Genomic DNA, 22,322 nt, shown 5'->3' with positions numbered 1-22,322 from the left:
TTTTTCTCCACTTCTTTCCTTAGTACTACCAGATTTTTATCTTCCATTTCCTTCATATCCTTCGTTATATTTATTCCTAAATATTTTATATTACAGTACTTCTTAACCTTATCTCTAATTTTTTTGTTTTATAAACTCAAATTCTATTTTTTGTATAATTAAATATCATTTCTGATTTATTCCAATTAATCTGTAACCCTGTCATTTCTCCAAATATCTTTAAATGATCTTTTATTTTACCCAATCTATCCAATAAATTTTTAATAGTTAATAATGTATCATCAGCAAATAAACTAATTTTATGTTTGTTTTTAAGTCCTATTCCTTCTAAACTATTATCATTTCTTATAACGTTCGCTAACAACTCTATAACCATTGCAAATAATATTGGTGATAGTGGACACCCTTGTCTTGTACCTCTTGTCACTCTTATTTCATTTGTTATTCCATCATTTACCACTACTTTTACTGAATTATCAAGATATAATTGATCTATCAATCCTTTTATTCTATCCCCTATTCCAAATCTTTTCATAATTATTTTTAATGTTGGCCATTCCACACAATCAAACGCTTTAAATATGTCTAATGCCAAAATCCCTGCCCTTATTTTTTTCTCCCCAATTACATGTATTTTATTCAACACTCTTCCTACTAAATTGGACATTTGTCTTCCTTTTACAAATCCACATTGATCCTTTCCTATATACTTATACATACATTTATTCAATATATTTGCTATTATTGCTGATAAAATCTTTGCATCTTGGTTTATTAATGATATAGGTCTATATGACCCTGGGTCAGTTAAATCTTTATCTGCCTTTGGTATTAAGATTACTAATGATTGGTGCCATGATGCTGGTATCTTCTCCCCATTCATTATTCCATTATATAATTCTAACAATTTTGGGATTAATATCTTTTCAAACACTTTATAATATTCTGGTCCCAATCCATCCATCCCCGGAGCTTTCCCATTTTTCAAATTCTTTATTACCTCCACTATCTCTGCCTTCTCAATGGGTTGCTCCAGTAACTCTTTATCTTCTTCCTCTAATTTTTGCCCCCAGTTTTCCTCCACATATTTGTCTATTTTATTCAAATGATTTTTTCCTGCCTGATATAATTCCTTATAAAATTCTTCAAAAATTTTTAATTTTTCTTTCATCAATCTACATATTTTACCAGATTTATCTCTAACCATGTTTATCATACTTTCCATTTTCTTCTTCTGTGTGGACCTGGCCAACATTTTTGAAGGCCAGGGTGTAAACACCTGCCTATCCTTGCACTAGCCCAGGAACTGGCCTGGGTCAGGATAGCATGGACTTGGCTCTTCCTATCCTGGCCCGTCTGGTCAGCCCCTTAGTAATGTAAAATTAAATTTTGTAGAACTGGTTATTACAAAGTTAAAATAAAACAAAATTAGCTGTGCTGAGCCATAACAACAACATCAATGACAAAAATTGATCATATTTGTATAATTGCCATTCTTTTGCTTAATTATGCATTTCAAAAACTAAATATCAGGTCTAAAAACTAGTTTTTTTAAAAAAATGTAAATGGATGTTATTTAGAATATGAATGCTATTGCCTTCTGTGTTGTCATAGAATGGCTGCATACACCCAGAGCCTTTATTCCAGACAAAAGATAGCTTGTCAGACACTTCAGGTAAAAGAGATGATAAAATCTGTAAGTTTTAGAAATTGTCTGATTGCATGTTTGCAGTGAAGGCAGATACTACCTTACCAGTATAGGTTATTATTAATTTATTTTAGATAAGCTTCTTGAGGTTGAGAGCTAAAATTGAAATATTTTGCATGTTATAACACGTTCACTTTCTCTTTTTGATACTTTTAGAAGCTAACCTGACGTTTGTGAATTCTGATCTTTTTCCCCGTTTCCAAAACTGTTGTCTATTCCTCTTTTGCTTAGAAAAGTGAGGCTTTGAGAATGCAATATCGCTATTTGGACATGCGCCGTGCTCAGATGCAGTACAATCTACGGCTGAGATCCCAGATGGTGATGAGAATGAGAGAATATCTCTGCAACTGTTATGGTAAGAAGAGTGCAGAGATTTGTCACAGCTTGTGGAGCATTTGCTTTTCTCATTTTACTGAAAGTGCTGTTCACAAATTTATATGTGAAATCTTGCTTTAGGGTTTGTCGATGTGGAAACTCCAACACTGTTTAAAAAGACTCCAGGGGTAGGTATGCTTATTTTTTCTTTTCTGTTGATACATTTTGTTATTTTCTTCTGTGGATATATTTCTGCACACTTTGTTTTGTAAAGCATTTAGGGAATGCCCAGACCTCTAGGATGAAAATAGTCACATTACTCTTAAGAGTGGCAGTGATTATTTGAAACCTCAATTTCTGCCCAAAAAAATTAATCAATTTTTCTTATGCTCATAGATTTAGCTAGATTGCACTGGGTTCCAGACCTATGCCTTAGACTCCCATTATAATGGGGAGAGAGGGTAGAACTCTGGCCAGAAGAGTAAAATGCCATGGTAGGGAATAGTTCCAGGGGCCCTTGAATCGTCTAGTCCTCTTCCTCAATAATATGGATGATGTAGATGATAGTTTGTATCAAAGAACCTAGCTTTCTTTTAAAGCTGGCTATATTCACAGATGTGATGGGTACCACTGGGATAGCATTGATTGCACGCACCATCAGTCATGGTCTTTTCCTTTTTACTTCTGGAGTTTAAAAGCACCAAAAACCTGAAACAAATTCCCTGTTAGTATAAAGGATACTTGAAAGAAAACACATATCTGCGCACACATGCACGCAAACGCACACAAGAATCCCACCTGACATGCAAGGGAAGTGAAACAAGCTGAAAACTCATTCAGTTATCAGCATTCATTTTTAATGACATTTATTTTTTGTGCCCAGTTGCGAAGTTTGGTTTTCATTATGTGTGAAGAACTTACTTGACTACTCAAGAGTAAGTGTGCTGTAGGGACCTTTTATGAGTATTAGAGCAGTGGGAACAAATTAATTGCAGTCCTGATTGATTGGACGTAATGGATGTAAACTGGGTTATTCAGGGGATATGCTTTGTGTTTGATGGGCAAAGGTGCGTTGGTAGAAGTTTATTTTCTGGATATATGCTGAAGAAGAGTATTGAATCTTTCAAAGGGACCCTAGCAAAAAGAAATATTGAGGACAGAGGCATTACCAGAGGAATGCAGACAACACCAGGTGACATCCATGAGTAGGGTGGTATACCTGGTGGGACTGGTGTGGCTGTTAGATGAGTGAGAAGAGTGTTGCTTCCCTTTTTTGCCCACCCAGCGGATGTGGCAGGCCTTGAATTATTATTATTATTATTATTATTATTATTATTAACCTTTATTTATAAAGCGCTGTAAATTTACACAGCGCTGTACATACCGTCTTTTTAATTAGACGGTTCCCTGCCCTCAGACTTACAATCTAAAAAGACCCCACACAAAAGGAGAAGGGAGGCTGCAGCTGCCACTGTAGAAGAGGCGGTGACTTCTGTTTAAAGTCTGATGTAGTAGCCTCACCAGATTCTGAATGGGACCTTCCAAAGCCAAGGCTACAATAGTGGCTGCCATTGAGGAAGGTAGTTCCTTCCATTCAGAGTCAGGCACAGCAGCCATGGCAGACCTTGAACAGGTCTTCTAGAAGCCATGGCACTGTCCCCTCCAGCAGCAAAAAGGTAAGAAGGAATTGTGCAAAAAGGTACTGGGTACTTCTTGCATGTCACAAACATACAAAAAAGATACACACCTCTGGTTATGCAGCTAGCATACACCACCTATAGGGTTCTGGCCTCGGTGTTTTAGTCACAAGACCAGCTAAAGTCAGTGCAGTTTTTCTTTTACATTACACTCTCCTTGTAATACCAGGGCGCAAAGGAATTTGTGGTACCTTCACGGGAGGCTGGAAAATTTTACTCATTACCCCAGAGTCCTCAGCAGTTTAAGCAGCTACTGATGGTTGGAGGCCTGGACAGGTAAGTTTCTTAGGCCTCTGTTGGCAAAAGGAATTTTGATGGGAATGTCTTGTCTGACACCAGGAGATGGAAACTATTCCACAACCTGCAGGTGGGAGAGACCAAAATATATAGCCTGTTACAGAAACTGACCCCTTCATGATAAAGTGGTTAGTAGGCAGTGGACAAAAGCCTCCAGACACAGATTGACTGACTGGGACATTGTTCCCTGGCAAAGGCCCTGCTTAGTAAAATAAGAGACTGTCCTCCACTCTCCTGAGATTAGGGAATACTGTTCTTTGTTGTACTGCTGAGGTATGGAACCGTTAGAAGTATTTAGAGAGACCCAGACTTCAAGAGCATGACAGAAAAGCTCTCCCATCACTTGCTTTGTTATTGTGGAAAAATTGTAATAGGGAGGAGTCACTGGCAACACATTCTGTCTTAGGTAGTAATGGTTGGTAAACTATGCCAAAATGTATGAAGTTCTGAGGAAAGTGTTCTAAAGCCTTACTGTCATGTTTTAATTGGGTCCTCTTATCATTTCATCATGGACTCTTCCCTGTCTTTTCTTCCATGCTCTCCCCCCTCACTCTCACTTCTTGACTGTAGAGAGTTAACTTTTTAAGTTTAGGTTTGATCACAGCTGGCAACGTTTTCCTCCCACCCACAGCAAGTGTTGATTATCTCTGAAAAAATATTAATACAATAACTTTACAACATTTACCTCTAATGTCAGGTATTTCCAAGTTGCCCGCTGCTATCGAGATGAAGGTTCAAAGCCAGACAGACAGCCAGAATTCACACAGGTAATTTTTTCCCCATTGCTATTTATTTTGGTTTAAACCATAAGGAAATATGAGTTGAAGGCCAGGATGATATAGGTCAAATCATAGAATCATAGAATCATAGAATCGTAGAGTTGGAAGAGACCACTAGGGCCATCCAGTCCAACCCCCTGCCATGCAGGAAATCCAAATCAAAGCATCCCTGACAGATGGCCATCCAGCCTCTGTTTAAAGACCTCCAAGGAAGGAGACTCTATCACCTTCCGAGGAAGTGCATTCCACTGTCGAACAGCCCTTACTGTCAGGAAGTTCCTCCTAATGTTCAGGTGGAATCTCTTTTCCTGTAGCTTGCATCCATTGTTCCGGGTCCTGTTCTCTGGAGCAGCAGAAAACAAGCTTGCTCCCTCCTCAATATGACATCCTTTCAAATATTTAAACAGGGCTATCATATCACCTCTTAACCTTCTTTTCTCCAGCTAAACATCTCCAGCTCCCTAAGTCGTTCCTCATAGGGCATGGTTTCCAGACCCTTCACCATTTTTGTCGCCCTCCTTTGGACACGCTCCAGTTTCTCAATGTCCTTTCTGAATTGTGGCGCCCAGAACTGGACACAATATTCTAGGTGGGGCCTGACCAAAGCAGAATACAGTGGCACTATTACTTCTCTTGATCTAGACACTATACTTCTATTGATGCAGCCTAAAATAGCATTGGCCTTTTTAGCTGCCGCATCACACTGTTCACTCATGTTCAACTTGTGGTCTACTTGGACTCCTAGATCCCTTTCACACATAGTTTCATTCAGCCAGGTGTCACCCATCCTTGCCAATCACTTGTGCAACAGTCTATTATTCAAACAAATTGAAATTTTCCAACCTGTACAGGGAGGCATCTTAAGATCTCCTCACCCAAAGAGAAGATCAGTGATGATAATAAATAGCAATGGCTGAGTCCAGCCAAAGGATACAGTTGTAGGTTGACTATCAGACAATAAAGCAATCACCTTATGTGTGGACAGAGGCTACTAAGGGGATTTGGGGGTAATGATGCTAAAGCTTGATTTTCTACTGCTCCTTCTCCTTTACACTAGTCCCTCTGCGTAGACATATGGGGATGTCGAATTATTTTGCCTATTGGTTTCTGGATTCAATGGTTATTACCTTTAAAGCCCTACATGGCCTGAGTCCAACCTACTTAAGGGATTGCCTACTTCTGTATAATCCAACCCGCACCTTCACGTCCTCTGGGAGGAATTTATTGTAGCCTATAAAGACCAAATTAGCTGCAACTTCCCAGAGGACCTTTTCTGCAACCGCTCCCAGACTGTGGAACGGCTTGCCGAAGGAGATCCGTCAAATTACCAGCTTAGATAGCTTCAAAAAAACCTATCAAGACAGATCTCTTACGGCAGGCCGTTGCTGAATAGAATTGCTTAGCTATAAATGTACTCCACATACATTATGTACTGAGCTACCTCTCTGCCCAATAGAACATTTGTTATTAACAGGTTTTTACCAGACTGTATTTTAAATCTTAACAGGTTTAATGCTTTTTTAAGGGTGTGTGTAATAATAATAATAATAATAATAATAATAATAATAATAATAATAGGATTTATTTATATGCCGCCCAATCACTGGGAATCTGGGCGGCTTACAACAGAGGGGATAATCTCTGAGGGTGGTGAAGGCACATTCCTGATTCCCATGAGGTGTCAGAAGGGCAAGTTTTTTATGGTGAAACAGGCACAGACCTCTTCTGTGATAGTGGTTGGGAAAACAGAGAACACCCAAGAAAAGCTCAGAGGGACATGCACAGAGCAGGAGGGGTGGAAAGTAGCCAGAGCTCAGGTGTGTGTGGCAGAGCGAATCCAGGATGTGTTTGGTGTGTTGGCCAGTCCTATAGGGCAGAGGCAAAATAAGTTTGAGCCTGATAGCACCAGGGAAGCCAGAGCCAGGAATGGGCTATCAAGAAACAAGGAAAGGTTTGTTCATTGCAACAAGGGATCAACAGAGGATCAGACTGGTGCAAGAAAAGTTGGCACAGAGATCCAGAGAGAGGTTTGCTGGACACCAGAAAAGCTCCCAAGGCAGAAGGATCTGGATTGGCAGAAACCAGAACAGAGGTTTCAAGGTGTGCCAGGGACTGGATGTACCAGTGAGAGTCAGGTGCTGGAGCTTGACAGATGGGGCGTCAGAGCTGGGTGGATTGGGACACAGGTCCACAGCATCTAGGACAACAGATGCAGAGGTTACTGTGTTGTCTGGTAGAAGGAGTGCTGGGCAGTGGGCTAGACAGTTGGCAAAAAATCTAAGGGAGCTCTGTGGAACAGCAATTAATATGAGTTCACAGACATGCTGGAGGCATGACAGAATTTTAGACTCTGGAGATGTAGGACTTGGTAGATTGTGGGGTGATACCAAGAGTCAGAAAACTTGTACAGAATGGGAAGCTTAGGTTGCAGCATGTTGGTTCTTGGAACAACACGGCAAACATTTGCACATAGCAGACATCTGTGGGACGTCACACGTGGGTGACTAGCAGGAATGATACACACACAGTCAGGACTACATCACACATGAGACAAATGCAAATGACACATGGGACACACCGCATGTCATTTGGAGGGGAATGTCAGGACCATGTGGCATACTTGGCCTGGAAATGACATGGATGTGGCCACTAGGTGGAACTGGAGCAGGGGTAACTAAAGTTCAAGTGGCAGGTGTCCATGAGTCAGCATTTGGAAGCTGTGCATCATGGGACATCTGATGCAATATGCAAGTAGGTGAAATTAGCTAGAAGTGCATCATGGGATACTGTATGATGCAACATGCACTGGGGATGAAACAAGCAAGATTTCATTGGTGGCATGGCTATCACATGACTTCACAGAAGACCGCCTGTAAAAGGGAGAAGGTGACTATCGCTGTTGTTGGGTTGTTGTGGTCGGTGACTGGCGTAGCACTTTTTTGTTTGTATATAGAGCTGTGGGTATCCAGACGGCTGTTTGGTACTCTGTGTGATCCTGTAAATAGTTTGGAACAAGTGAATTAAAGGCCTCTTGTTTGAGTGAGAGCCTTGCTATCCAGCAGTGTTTATTTCTGCAAGCCGAGAGCTCAAGGCTGAAGCCTGTGTGGGAGGAATTTTTCCTTCTCTGTCTGCATCCTGCCTGCGTGGATCAACTGTACATGTGCGTTCTGCCTGTGTGGATCAACTGTACATGTGTGTCCTGCCTGTGTGGATCAACTGTACGCGTGGTCATAGTGGACACAGCGCGTCTCTCTACGCCCCAGCAGTTCTGCCATTTCTATTGTACCTTTGCATCAAGGGGCGTGTGACAGGTCAATAGTGCAACTGGTCAGTATGCAGCTGGCCACTCATGTACCTGCATGCTGAAACAAAAAAAAAGTATAGCAAGCAATTGTGCTAGCTGCTGCGTCCCACTGGTCTCTGGACCCAAGCTCCAGACCGCTTCTGTACACTACCTTGGCTTTCCCACATTCCTGTAATTACACTATGCTGTTTATATGCACGTGTAATGATGCACAATTTCTGCATTAAGGTGGAGTACCAGTTTTTAGCCCCGAAGCACAGCTATGTGTCAGTTTCTGCCTGGTTTCCCGTCATGTGTTGCCTGGACAGGTAGACTTCAAGTCAGTTTGAAGCTGCTTTATTTTGTCAGTGTGGACAACTTCTATATCTGTGAAAGCTTGTGCTAAAACCTATTTTTCTCAGTAAGGGGCTTGACAGACGGGCAGCTCCATGCCGCCCGTCTTTGCCCCACATCGTTGCCACAGCAACCAAATGGCGCAGCAACGATGCGCTCCCTCTTGGGAGCAAAAAGAAGCTGCGATATTGATGCACGCGCAGAGATATTAGAGTGGGCAGACGCCCGTGCGTCATTGTCATGCACCCCGTATAGGTGGGGTGCTGGCAAGATGGAGCATGGGCTCTGCTAGAAGGGCTGGGCGCGTATCGGCCCCAGACTGATGCAAAGCATCCATCTGTACTGGGTCTTAGTCTCAAAGGTGCTACAAGATCCCTTTGCATACTGGTTTTCCATACTGACATGCCTGTGTCTTTGAATTCTACCTTAATGCAAACAATAGGCCCCATACAGACAGGCCAAAGTAAAGTTGCTTCAGATCACTTTGGAGGTATGCTGTTTAAATGATGCATGTGTCCTAAGAGTCCGGAAGCCACACCAAAGCCACAATCCAGTCCTAAGGACTGGCACGTAGCTTTGGTGCTGCTTCCAGACTCTTAGGATGCATGTATCATTTAAACAGCATACCTCCGAAGTAACCCAAAGCAGCTTTATTTTGGCAGTCTGTATGGGGCCAATAGTGATCTTTTAGTGTTTGAGACTTATCCTCTTCTCCTTTACTCTTTTTCTAAAGATTGATGTTGAGATGTCATTTGTAGACCAAGCTGGGATTCAAGCTTTAATAGAGGGGTTGCTCCAGTATTCCTGGCCAGAAGAAAGGGGGCCCATCAACACACCCTTCCCTTCCATCAGCTATGATGAAGCAATGGCCATCTATGGGACTGATAAACCAGACACTCGCTTTGCATTGAAGGTATGTTCTTATTCAGCCAAAGACTAACTTTTCTTCATCATATTTAATGTGTATGTGTGGCTAAGCAGATATATGGCTTTTCTTTAAAAATATTCTAATTTGTTCATTCATTTTATGCTAGTACTTCTAGTCACATTTTTCAAATCTTTGGGCCAATTCCCATAGAACTAGTCCTGACTTAATATGCAACTGCCTGGAAGCTTTTGTGGATTCACAGCTGACTCTGCTCACACAGTGGGGCAATCTAGGTCAGTCTGTACAAAAAGCTACTGAGATTTACATAAATAAAACAGCCCTTGGAAGGTTCTGAAAACTCATAGTGGTCCACATACATAGCCTCCAAGGGGAGGCACTAGTTCTCTCAAATACACTTCATATTTTGGCACTGATGGGCTCACAGCTCCCATTCTGTGGTCCTAAAGCACTCATATTGGTAGAGATCTCATACTGGTCCTTTGGAATTTTAGTTTATTAATGTATTATAATCTTGTATATTTTGATTATGTATCTGCCAGTTTGCTTTATATTATATTGCATTGGTTCTTTGCATTGAAATCCAGTATTTCTGTCTGCATAATTTGTTTTACAATTGTATTGCATTAGTTTTATATTTCATAGAATCACAGAATCATAGGGCTGGAAGACACCACAGAGGACATCTAACCCCCTACCATATAGGAAATACACAATCAAAACATTCCCCGCAGATGATCACCCAGCCTATGTTTAAAAACCTCTAAAGATGGAAACTTCACAACACTCTGAGGCAGCATATTCTAATGTGAAAGAACTCATCGTCAGAAAAGTCTTCCTAATGTTTAGCTGGAATCTCATCTCCTGTAGTTTGAATCCATTACTTCATGTCCTAGTCTCTGGAGCAGCAAAAACAAGCTTGTTCCATCTTCAGTATGACATCCCTTTAAATATTTAAACAGGGCTATCATGTCACCTCTTAACCTTCTCTTCTCCAGGCTAAACATACCCAGCTATCTAAGTCACTCCTCACAGGATATGGTTTCCAGACAGTTTTGGTCACCATCCTCCGGACAGGTTCCAGCTTTTCACTATCCTTGAATTGTGTTGCCCAGAACTGGACATTGTATTCCAGGTGAACCCTGACCAAAGCAGAATAGAGGTGGTACTATTACTTAAAACCAGGCCTGCACAACTTGGCCATATGTAAGGACCAAAATTAAACTAGACTAAACTTCTTAGGGCCACAGATAGGCTTTAATTAAATATTTATTTATTAATAATTATAAATAATATGTTAAAATTAGTTAATGTTAATTCCTTCCTCCTCTGCCTGGCCCTCTCCTCTGTCCTTCTCCTGTTCTGTCCAGACCTCTCCTTGGGCGAAGGCCAAGTAATGGAGGAGCCTTGATGGGCAAATGCCTGGCCTTCTCAGGAGAAAGCCAAGTGGAGGAGGAACCTTGTGGGGCAAGTATATGCTTCTTCCACCTTTTCTTCTCCTTGGGAGAAAGCCTTACATGGCAGTGTTTGCCCGTCCTCATCCTCCGCTACTACCTAGCCTTTTCCTTGGGGGAAAGTAGAGTAGCAAAGAAGCCTTGCAGGGTGAGTGTCCACCCATCCCCCTCCACCGCCTATCCTTCTCCTCGGGAGAAAATGGACAGGGCATTTGCCTGTCCTCCTACTCCTCTGCCTGGCCTTGCCCTCAGGAGAAAGCTGGGCAGTAGAGGAAAGTTGTTCCACATCTTTGTGGGCTGCCTGAAATCTTTTGGTGGCCTGCATGTGGCCCCCGGGCCGTGTGTTGTGCGGGCCTGATCTAGACACTATACTTCTGTTGATGCAGCCTGGAATCACGTTCTGTCTCCAGCTCATTAAACTGTAAATTATGCTTGGCAGAGAGGAAGTACATGATTATGAACTTGATAATACAGTAATATCTCTTGGAACCTTATTGGCCTGTCTTGCAGATCCTAGCATATGCTTAATTTCTGAACTTTCTAAAGTGAGATCAGGACAATTCTTTTTAACACAATTAATTATAAATGATTGTAAGTTGTTTTTCTCAATCCATTCTGGAAAACCTCTTAAGCAAACATTCTTCTGCTGCCCATGATTTTCCAAGAAAAGCACTTTATTGAGCAAATAATAGTTGAATTCTTCCATTTTCTGGATCTTGTTGTTATTGGTAACTGCCCTGAAGTCGACACCTACTTGTGATGACCCTGTGGATGAGACATCCCCAAGCCCCTTTTATCTTCCACTGTTCTGCTTAGTTCCTGCAAATACAGGCCCGTGATCTCGCTAGTTGAATCTGTTTTATCTGGTGTGTGGTCTTCTTTTCTTTCTACTTCCATCTAACTTTCCTAGCATTATTGCATTTTCTAATGACTCATGCTTTCTCATCATGTGGCCAAAGAACAACAGCCTCAATCTGATCATTTTGGCTTCCAAGAAGAGTTCAGGGTTGATCTGTTCAAGGACCCAATTGTTTTGTCTTTTTGGCTATGGTATCCTCAACACTCTTCTCCAGCACCACTTTTCAAATGTGCACCACTTTGATTTTTTTTAATATAAGTGGTATATTAATATTTGAAAATAAATATGTAATAAATAATAGATGTACTGGAAAGGTGCAGATGGTATGCTATTAAATTGTTTAGTAGTATATGTGTTCCACTGTTCTAGCTAATGTATAAAGACAACAGATATTTATTGAAGTGGACATCTGATATATTTTGAAACAATAGAACACATTATATTCCACACATCCCTCCACAATTGCGGTTTTGACTTTTGCAGATTTGATTATTCATGGATTTTATTAATATGTTCTCTCTAGGAATATCTAGGTCCTCCAGTGCAACTCTATAGGGCCCATTCACACTACATTTTAACCTGGATCAGGATTCGATCCTTGCACATGAAGTTCATATTAACCCCGAATCCCCCACAAGCGGATCAGAGGCTTGCACACCCATTCCGCTTGCACACCCAAATGCCCCTTAGAGCGGGTTAAAAGAAATCAGGGCAAATAGCGTTTCTTTTGGGAAACCCCGGGTTCTGCTGAATATGAACTTGCCCCCGATCATGATTGGGTCAAGTTCAGGGAGGGATTAAGGTCAGAGGGCGGGCAAAGGGCAGGGCATTCCATCCCCTCTCCTGCCGGCTTTCTACAAGCCGCTTTTTCCCTTTTTTGTTGTTGTTGTTGTATGAAAGATTATGTGCATCCTGCGGCTCTTCCTTCTTCTTCCCTGCCTTTCCCCCTCCTCTTATTCCCCCTCTTCTCCTCCTGTCGCTGCTTGCCCACCTTTTTTCCTCCTCCTCTTCCTCTTCTCCACTCTTCCTCATTCTCCTTCTCCCTCTTCCTCCTCTTCCTCTGCCAACTCCACCCCCCCGTGGGCTCTTTCTCCTTTTCCTTCTCCTGACCTCCTTTTTCTCCTGCTCTTCTTCCTTCTCTTCCTTTTCCTGTTCCTCTTCTTCCTCCTCTCCCCACTTCCTCCACACCTGCAGCTGAGGAAGAGCAGAGTAGAGGAAGAGGAGGAGGAATGCACAGGAGGTGGAGTGGGCTGGGAGAGACTGCCGGGAGCCAAGGACCCTTGGCCCCCAAGGCAGGCAGGCAGGCAGGCAGTGAGGGAAGGAGTGTGTGTGTGTGAGAGAGAGAGAGGAAGGAAGGAAGGAAAAAGGGAGGGAAGATGGGACAAGGGAGAGAAGAAGAAAGGAGAGAGAGAAAGAGAGAGGGAAGGAGAACACGGAAAGAGGGAGAGAGAAGGAAGGAGGGAGGGATAAGCAGCGAGAAAGGGAGTGAAGGAGGGGGGCAAAACAGAGGGAAAAGAGAGAAGGAAGGGAAGGAGGGGAGCAGGACAGAGAGCGAGAGAGAGAGGGTCTGGCTGCTTCTGCTGGGGGCCTCTGGTGTCATGTCCAACGGGGCTCCTGTGCCAACAGCGCGCAGGAGGCAGGGATGCCAGGGATTCCCAGGACCCTCTCCTCCTTCTCTCCAGGAGGGAACCTCGTTTGGAACACCACACAAAAGCAAGCAAACAACTCCCAGAATTCCATAGCAAAGAGCCAGACAGTTAAAGCGGGGAGGGAAGCTCACAACCTGAAGGCACACAATACATGCACATACACAGGAGGCAAAAGGGTGACAAATTGCAAAAAAGGGGAATTGGGGTGACAGGAGGTAAAGGGTGACAGGAGGCTGCAGTACCTGAGATTTCCCTTTCATTTCCTCTTGCTCCTGGAATTATTTGTTTAAAATGCGAATGCTATGATGCCAATGTTACAAATGTTTCCCTTTCAATTTGGGAAATTGATACTTGATAATTGAATGCTTTTGCTACACACAAGACACACACTGGAGGTTTTTAAATTTGACAGCATTCAGAAATTTTTTTTAAAAGGAGGGGGGAAGCCCCATCCGCTTAGCCAATGGCTGCAAGAAACATCACCTTTTACGAAAGCAGAACTAGTTTGATTGACAGCAGAGAACTCTTCCTTTTAAACCGGTTTAAAGAGCTGCAATGACTTCTGGGGCTAAATACCCCAATTGAGGTATATATAGTGGGCACTTGCTTCCGGAGGCATTCGGGGGGGGGGGGGGCAGAAACCAAATCTGCCCAGTTCCTTCCAGTGCAAAAGTGCCAGTGGAAATGGGGCCAAAGTCAACTTTAACCAAAAGTCGCACTGAAGGACCTAGAGATTCCTAGACAGAACATCTCTCTAGGAATCTCTAGCTCCTCCAATGCAAGTCTGTGGTCAGTGTCTGGCAGATGTTGACCACAGAGTTGCACTGGAGGACCTAGAGATTCCTAGAGAGGTGTTCTCTCAGGTAAAAACATAGTGTTTTTGTTATTTGTGGTTTTCCAACATTCATGGGGGTCCTGTGCCCCTAACCCCAGTGAATATGGAGGAACGAGTGTACTTTTTCTTGCAGGACCATAGATCTAACTCTGCCAGATACATGTCTAGCCCCATGCTAAAACAAAATTGTTAGTCTTTAAAGAACCACAAGACTCTTTATTGCAGTGTTTGAATGGCAGCAAAGTTGGCATACTGTTTGTATTTCCTCAAGGTCTCCCGTTTCCCTTTTCCCTACTTAAGCACTGCTCTGCTGTAAAAACTAATTTGGCTCAAGCATGAATAAAGAACTCTGCCAGTGTTTTTGTTGTTACCTGCATTTCTGGTTGGGAGGGAAAGAAGCACTTTGTGAAAAGGGTGCAGAGCCTTTTCACAGTTTGGTGTGATAAATGTGACAGTGGATTAATTGCTCTATATTACCCAGAAAGGTAGGGACCATGTGATCTGGACTTGTCTACCTAGAGCTCTCTCACCACTGTGTACAGCTTTGAAGCAATTTGGCTCTGTGCAGAACATTCAAGATTTACTCCTATTGCATAAAACTTGTTCAGACAAACCAACACCATATGTTTCTTTTCACCCCATTTCCTTGTAAATCTTTAGTGTTCTGTTCTATGTATCCTGTGCAAAAGCCAGGAAATTATATGCAGAAGTCAGGGAACAGGTTTGTAGGATCTGAAGTTATACTGGGATGTGGATGAGAAGCTCTTGCTAGCTCGATTGAAACATCCCACTCCTCATGGTTTATGCCTGTTATTGCAAGGATGGAAAGTGGTATTTCTGCATGCCTATTCATTTCTTAACAGTTACCTACATTTTTACTTCTATTGCTCAGATTACTGATGTCAGTGATGTGCTCAGGAATGTGGAAATTGGATTTTTACAGAATTCCCTCAGTGGACCCCAGGGCACTATCAGAGCCATTTGCATACCCCAAGGAGCAGTGAGTGATCCTTGATGTTTCACCAAAAGACCTGTCTTTTTTCAAATGTCATTTGCAATGCTGCCTTCTTTATAATCAGCCTAAAGAATGTTTTTGTTTCTTTTACCTGAATAGATATTAATAGTTCAATGAAAAGCACATCAATTGTGAACAGAAGTCACGTATTTTGTCTTTTCAGGGTAGGAGAATATATGTCTTTTATTAGGGATACATAATGCACCAAAGTTGTGTATTATTTCAGCACATTCTTTACAGAAATGCATTTAAATGTATTTAATTTCTGTGCTAAAAATGGGAACAGGGGTTGGTGGTACAATCATTTTATAGAGATGTCTTATACTGCAGGAATAAAATGCTTCTATGTATTCATCCAATGCTACATATGTTGAGGAAAGAAGATTGAGAATGCAATCTTAAATTGGAAATTGAGAGAATTCTCTCTCTCTCTCTCTCTCTTTCTTTTACACTCTGTATATTAACATTGGGCCTAAATACCTTAAAGGCACCAGATGCCATCTGATCTTGGAAGCTAATTAGGGCTTGCTTAGTATTTGGATGGGAGGCCCCCCAACTAATACCAGGAGCCTGGTTTTCTGTGTCCACTTTGCTTGGGTAAGAGCTTAAAATTTTAAAAGTGTGAGCCATTTCTTTTGGTCACTGGGAGGAGGAGGAGATAGAAGACTCATTCTACAGAACTGCTGGTAGAGGTGCGTGCCTAATGGTGCACAATTTTTTCTTTTCACATTGATTTTTATTTTTTATAGTCCAGGAGGGTTTGGAGTACAGAGGAGAAGGTCACCTTGGCACAGTGTTGGAGGACATCTCCTTCAATGTTATACTTTACTTTTCAATACTCCCTTAAGGGGCTTGTGGGGACTTACTCAGAGCAAGTGAGTCAGAGACTTGCCTCTGGAAGGAGCTGGTAGCCAGGAGCTCTGTACATAACTAGAGTCCCAGTTGATTGAACTCGCTAACAGAGTTTGGGGACAAAGGCCAGGCCTACAGGGGTTCTTTAGACTGGTGTTTATCAGGGGAAGCTCACAGTCTTGTTCAGTGCCTCCTTAAGACTTTTCAGAATGAACACTGAAGGACCTGCTACAGTCACCTGCAACACTTGTGGGATGTTTGTCTTCCTGCCCACAAATGTGGGGAACTTCACCTGCACTAAGTGCAAGTTGGTGGCCCTCTTAGAAGTGAAAGTACGGCAGCTGGAGGCGCAGATCTAATGCAAAAAACAGAGACAAACAGGGAGCATACCTGCTATTTGGGTTATAATACTTACTGTATGTACTCATGTACAAGTCTAGAAATTTAGGTCAAAGAATTGACTCAAAAAAACTGAGTCGATTTGTCCACAGGTCAAGTTAAGTACAGTGGACCCTTGTTACACGCTGGAGTTTGGTTTGGTTCCAAGATCCCCCATGTATAACAAAATTCGTGTATGCGCAAGTCCCATTAAATATAATGACATAGCAAAATGGTGTCCCTTATAAAAATGGAAAATCAAGCTTTCATGTTTGACATTTACACTTTTTAAAAATATTTTCAAACCGTGGATGCTTGAATCCCTGTATAAAAAATCAGTGTATAAGACTGTATTGTATCTTCACTCCTATTTAAAAGAAGGAGCCATCCCTTGTATATATAATCTGTCCTGGAAGCATGGCACACACACCTCCGCCACACTCTTTCATCCATCCAGCCTTAAGAGTGAGCACAAAGTTATGTCTGCTGAAATTTTGTAACTTCTTTGACATTGTTTCGCTTTGCTTCATCATTTAGATCCTTTGTTATATGCTCCTAAATTTACCCTCAACTTATCCACAGGTCATATCAAAATCCATAGTTTTGGCCCCAAAACTTGCCCTTGACTTATACATAAGGTCGACTTATAGTCAAGTATATATTGTAATTCAATAACTGGTGCTTTTCCTTTGCCATCTTTTTCTATAGAAATATCTACAGGAAAAAGATCTGGAGACATTAACTGAACTGATAGAATCCAAATTTAACCAGGTAGGCCAAGAACCTCCTACCAAGCAGTACCTTCTGTCAGGAGTTTCCCCTGATCTGTGTAAGATGTGACAGAGTGAATTTTAGGAGATTATTGCAGTACACTCTTAACATGTTGCTATTCCACTTTAACTGCTCTGGCTGTCTCCTGTTGCATTCTGGGATTTGCAGTTTAGAGAGGGGCATTTAGAATATTCAGCCAGAGAGGTTATAGACCTCACTGAATTACAAACTCCAGAATGCAACAGGAGGCAGCCAGAGCAGTTAAAGTGGAATAGCAACAATTTAAGATTATAGTGTGATAATCTCTTTAGCATTTTCAGTAGGAACAGAAGAGGAGGACTTCCCTTTGTCTAATATACTGTGTCATCTTCATTTTTTTTTAAAAAAAAGATAGAATATGGGTATAAAGTGTTTGCTTTTAATAAATCATACCCATCTGGTTGGCCAGTGTGGGAAACAGGGTGCCTTGGTTTTAGTCAATTAGGAACTGAGAAAACCCAAAGAAAACTTTGAAAGCTCAGTCAGCAGCTATTAATCATAATAGTGAAACTGAACTTTCATATGCAGAGCCTTTTAGTAATCTGTGCTTTGGGATAAAGGACATGGGATGACCATTACCAACGTACCTGTGTGTAAAATTGCAGAGTCTGGTTGCTTCTGGAGATGGTGTACAGACTAGGTAGAATTTAGATTGATCTAGCAAGGCAGCTGTGTATGTTTCTCATCTGAGATAGATCAATGGTTTGTCAAATCATGCACTGTGCAAATCATGCACATGTAATGATCAGCCACATGATAAGAAGAATCAGCAGATGAGGCATGGAAAGTGCAGTAGCTAGAAAGTTAGACTTGGGTTGAGGAGATCCAGTTTCAGCTTTGAACCTCATCAGGTACCCTTGGGAGCCCTGGTGGCACAGTGGTTAAATGCCTGTGTACTGCAGTCACTCACTCAAAACCATAAGATTGCGAGTTCAATACTATCCAGGGTTCAAACTTGACTCAGGCTTGCATCCTTCCGAGGTCGCTAAAATGAGTACCCAGATTGTTTGGGGCAATTAACTTACAGTTGTAAGTCACTTAAGACACTGCTAGTTCAGTATGAAGTGGTATATAAATGAAGCTGTTTTTTATTTTGGGGGGGATCATCAATTCAGATGATCATCAATTCAGAAGTCATCGATTCAGAGCCTAATCTGCTTTAATTGATAAGATTAGGCTGGGAATTGCTGACTGAACAAGGATAAAATGGGCCAGGGTAAAATGTGGGTGTAGCATCCTTATACTGTATGCTGCTTTAAGCAGCTGAGGAATGACAGGGTATAAATAGATGGGAGGATGCTAACAAAACGCCCTTGGTTGTTCTGTGTAAAAGTATTAGAGCTCCTTTCTTGTGCAAGCGAAAGCCATGGAGCACATATATGTGAGTGTGTGTTTGTGTGGATTTGAGGCCACACTGAGGAGCCAGACTGTTTCAACCAAAGCTATCTCCATTGTTTGAGGAACTATAATTAGCACAGTCTGTACCTCCCATTCTTCCCTCTCATGTTAAGGTCAGTGATATGTGCAGAAATGTGGCATGGTGTTATTACAGGAATCCTGCAATAAATTGACAACAGCACAAAAAATGATGCACTTATAGCTGTTGTCTTTGAAAGGAGGTGGTCCAAGTCCAGCTTCCCTTTATCTGTGTGATTTTTAGGGAAGGATCTGACTTTTTCTTCTGTCCTGCACAGGGATTATTGCACTTGATTTTGAGGCCTGATGGGAGCCTGAAGTCCCGACTTGCTAAGTTCTTAAATGAGAGGCAAAAACTGGAGCTCATCAAAGCAGTTCAAGCCAACGTGGATGATGTGGTGGTGCTTGCAGCTGGAGAGCAAGAAAAGGTGGTAAGGAAGACATTATATCCCTGAGTCTTCTATGGCATCAGCAGTTTTCATCTGTCTATCTCCCTCCTTGCTGTAATATTAGATTTTTTGCTTAATTGCCTTTAGGAAATCAATTTTATCTGCAGCTTTTTTGATAGCTTTCATTAAATAATAATATTTTTTTAAATTGTGGTTTTTGGGATGGCAGTGTGGGGGTGTTGAATGTTTTAAGTAAGTTGTTATTAATGTAGCCTCTCTACCACATTACGATGGTTGGCTAATTTCTTAAGTGTCCTATTTTTTCAGTCAACAAAAGCAGGTTTATCAGCCTGTGAACTCTGTTCAGGCCTATTCATCAGCTGATGCCTTATTTCATCACTGAAGGAAATAAACTGTGACTTCTTTGTGGTAGCACACTGACTTTGGAATGCCCTTCTCAAGGAGATATGATTGGTGATACATTTTTTTGACATTATTTTTCTTTAAAATAGTTTATATACTCCATTTCACATTTTGAGTTGGGGGGCTTAATTGTATGTTTTATACATACAAATGCTGTGTACATGTCCTGCAATTTTGGGGACAAAAGCAGTTTATAAATGTTTAAAATAATTAAAATTATATTTTAACAAGGTCAGTAGGCTTCATATATCCTGGATGTCGAAACATACGTGAGGAGAATCCTGTTTTGGTGACTTCTACAAATATTGTGTTCCTTTATAAAATAGATAAATCATTGTTCAAGCATTATGAAATACATATAATATTGATGAGTAAGCTATACAAGCTGAGATATGTGGTGTAGTGATAAGAGTACTGAACCTTGATCTCCAGAGTCCCAAGTCAGCTCTCTACTGAGCCTTGAAACTTACTGGATCTGAACCTAACACATAGTGTTGAGAGGCTGAAACAAGAGAAGGAACATTGTATATCATCTTAAATTAATAAAGGCAGGAAAAATGTAAGAAATAAGTAAGATTCTCATTGGCTTTTTGGAAATTCGTGGCATATTGTTTAGTGTTAACAGTGTTTTAGCATTTCAAATTCAGTCCTGTGAGCCGGAGTTGTAAAGCAAACACAATATGTATTTCCTGCTCACATAGCATGAACATCAAGGCAAACACAATGGTTGAAAATTTCCATAAGTTTTTATATGTGAGTGAATCTATTTAAAAAAAACTTAATTCTTCTCCTAAGTTGCACATTTTGATTTGTTACCTTTGAGCAGATATGCACTCTGTTTGAGCCAGCAATCTGCTGAATTATTTGTTTTACTTCGGTATTTAAAACATTTTCAAAAGTCTTTAATCTTTACATCCACCACAGCAACGTATATAATTGAAGCAATAAAAACATGGAGACATGTTTTCATAAAACAAACGAAAAAGGGACCAAGTATATATATGCAGTTAAAAACATCTGATCATAAATGGTAAAATAAATTAATAAAATATATATTGTTGTTGAACAGCTGGATACAAAGCAGCTCTTCTTTAAAAGTTGCCTATTTGAGAGCTCCCTTTCCACACACACTTTTTCCTGTGTTTTCAGTGCTTGACCTTAGGGAAAGTGCGACTGGAGATTGCTGAAATGTTGGAAGCAAGAGGCCTGCCGCTCCGGAACCCCTCTGCCTTTCACTTTTTGTGGGTGGTGGATTTCCCCCTTTTCCTCAAGAAAGAAGAAAGTGCTGTGGAATTTGAGTCTGCTCACCATCCTTTCACTGCCCCTCACCCCACCGATGAGCCTCTTCTGTACACAGACCCTGCAAAGGTAACTTTCTGCCTTTATTTTCTAGCAGAACTTTGTGTATGCAAAAGTAGGCAGGGTTCGAAGAGGAGAGCAATAGCAAAGCAACTCTTGTTGGACTGTTTGTTGCTGTCTGCCTTCCAATCATTTCTAACTTATGGCAACTCCAAGGCAAACTTACCATATTTTGGGGGGGGCAGAATTTGTTCAGAAAGGGTTTGCTGTTGTCTTCCTCTGGGGCTGAGGGAGTGTGACTTGTCTGAACCCACCCAGTAGGTTTCCATGGCCAACAGGGATTTGAACCCTGGTCTCCCAGTGTCCTACTCCAACAGTAAGACTGTTTGACAGTGCCAGTTTCTCATGCTGTCAGGATCTTTCTCATTTTCAGTAGCCAAAAAATAAGCCAGTGTTGCATTTGGTATGAGCACAGTATCACCCCTAGTCCCCAGATTATCTTTCATACTGCCACTGAAATGTGGGATCAAGTAGAACCCTGCAGAATCCTATAATTATTCTCCTAAGGGGTCAAACAATAATCCCCAAGCACCAACTCCATCCTTTGGAGTCTATCCATAAAACAGAAACAAGACCACTACTGCTGAAAAGAAAGCAGATGGAAAACTAAGATGCTTGTAGAAATAAGTTTGTTGAAGGATAATAGCAGAAGTGAGGAAACATGAAGATGTGTGAGATACCACAAAATTTCACATCAGCCCCCCCCTTCCCCCATCTATATTGTCTCTATTTTCTTAAGATGTCCAGCTCACACTACTTTCAGTAGAAACATATCATATTCCTTGAAATCTGCATGCATAAAATGATGACATAGTCTGTTTCTATTTTCCCCAGGTGCGTGGTCAGCACTATGATTTAGTCCTAAATGGTAGTGAGATTGGAGGTGGTTCCATTCGAATTCACAGTGCAAAGCAGCAACGTTTCATTCTTGAGAACGTGCTGAAGGTAATGGTAAACTTTTATTAGCCCAATAGGTTACATTCTTGAGTGCACACTGATAGACATACTAACATTACATGGCAATGGGCCTTCATATGTAGTAAGAATGGAGTTGTTTTTTTCTCTAGGCTGTATCCTATGGTAGTTACAGTATTAACATTGCACTTCTGTTCTAGGAGGACACTGAACTGCTTACTCATCTTCTTGAAGCTCTAGATTGTGGAGCACCGCCTCATGGAGGAATTGCATTAGGTAAGTATCTGCTGTTTTTGTTGTTGTGTTCCTTCAAGGAATTTCTAGTTTATGACAACCCTAATGTGACTCTATCATGGGGTTTTCTTGGCATATTTATCCGGGGGTGGGGGGGGTGTTACCATTGCCATCTTCTGTGGCTGAGAGAGTGTGACTTGCCCAAGGTCAGCGGGTTTACATGGCTGAGCCAGGATTCAAACTCTGGTTGAATACTCAAACCACTACTTTTTTTTTACTTGACAGTTAAATGAGCCATTGCCTGTATTTTGACACTGACTATTTTTGTAAAAATAAACATCCACAAACACATGTTCCAGCTATTTTGGTATCAGAGAGAGATGTTGGGTTCATAAAATGGAACAAAAGGGACATC

The 22,322-nt window shown here is 41.4% G+C and overlaps 1 protein-coding gene across 1 annotated transcript in view; it reads left to right on the top strand.

The window, feature by feature from the left end:
- DARS2 (aspartyl-tRNA synthetase 2, mitochondrial) overlaps positions 1 to 22,322 on the top strand; it is a 37,219-nt gene that overhangs the window by 11,606 nt on the left and 3,291 nt on the right. The window contains exons 6-16 of the mRNA XM_089515988.1: positions 1,940 to 2,063; positions 2,165 to 2,211; positions 3,890 to 3,996; positions 4,715 to 4,784; positions 9,167 to 9,346; positions 15,009 to 15,116; positions 17,070 to 17,132; positions 18,866 to 19,018; positions 20,549 to 20,767; positions 21,593 to 21,703; positions 21,874 to 21,949. Coding sequence (XP_089372114.1) covers positions 1,940 to 2,063; positions 2,165 to 2,211; positions 3,890 to 3,996; positions 4,715 to 4,784; positions 9,167 to 9,346; positions 15,009 to 15,116; positions 17,070 to 17,132; positions 18,866 to 19,018; positions 20,549 to 20,767; positions 21,593 to 21,703; positions 21,874 to 21,949 — 1,258 coding nt within the window. The remainder of the gene's footprint in view (positions 1 to 1,939; positions 2,064 to 2,164; positions 2,212 to 3,889; positions 3,997 to 4,714; positions 4,785 to 9,166; positions 9,347 to 15,008; positions 15,117 to 17,069; positions 17,133 to 18,865; positions 19,019 to 20,548; positions 20,768 to 21,592; positions 21,704 to 21,873; positions 21,950 to 22,322) is intronic.

Source organism: Sceloporus occidentalis, unplaced genomic scaffold (assembly GCF_023333645.1).
Source record: "Sceloporus occidentalis isolate IW3139 unplaced genomic scaffold, rSceOcc1.0.p SCAF_3, whole genome shotgun sequence".
In the NCBI taxonomy this organism is placed as follows: domain Eukaryota; kingdom Metazoa; phylum Chordata; class Lepidosauria; order Squamata; family Phrynosomatidae; genus Sceloporus; species Sceloporus occidentalis.
The sequence above is the reverse complement of the archived record's forward strand: the minus strand, read 5'-3'. Positions and strand labels throughout refer to the sequence as shown.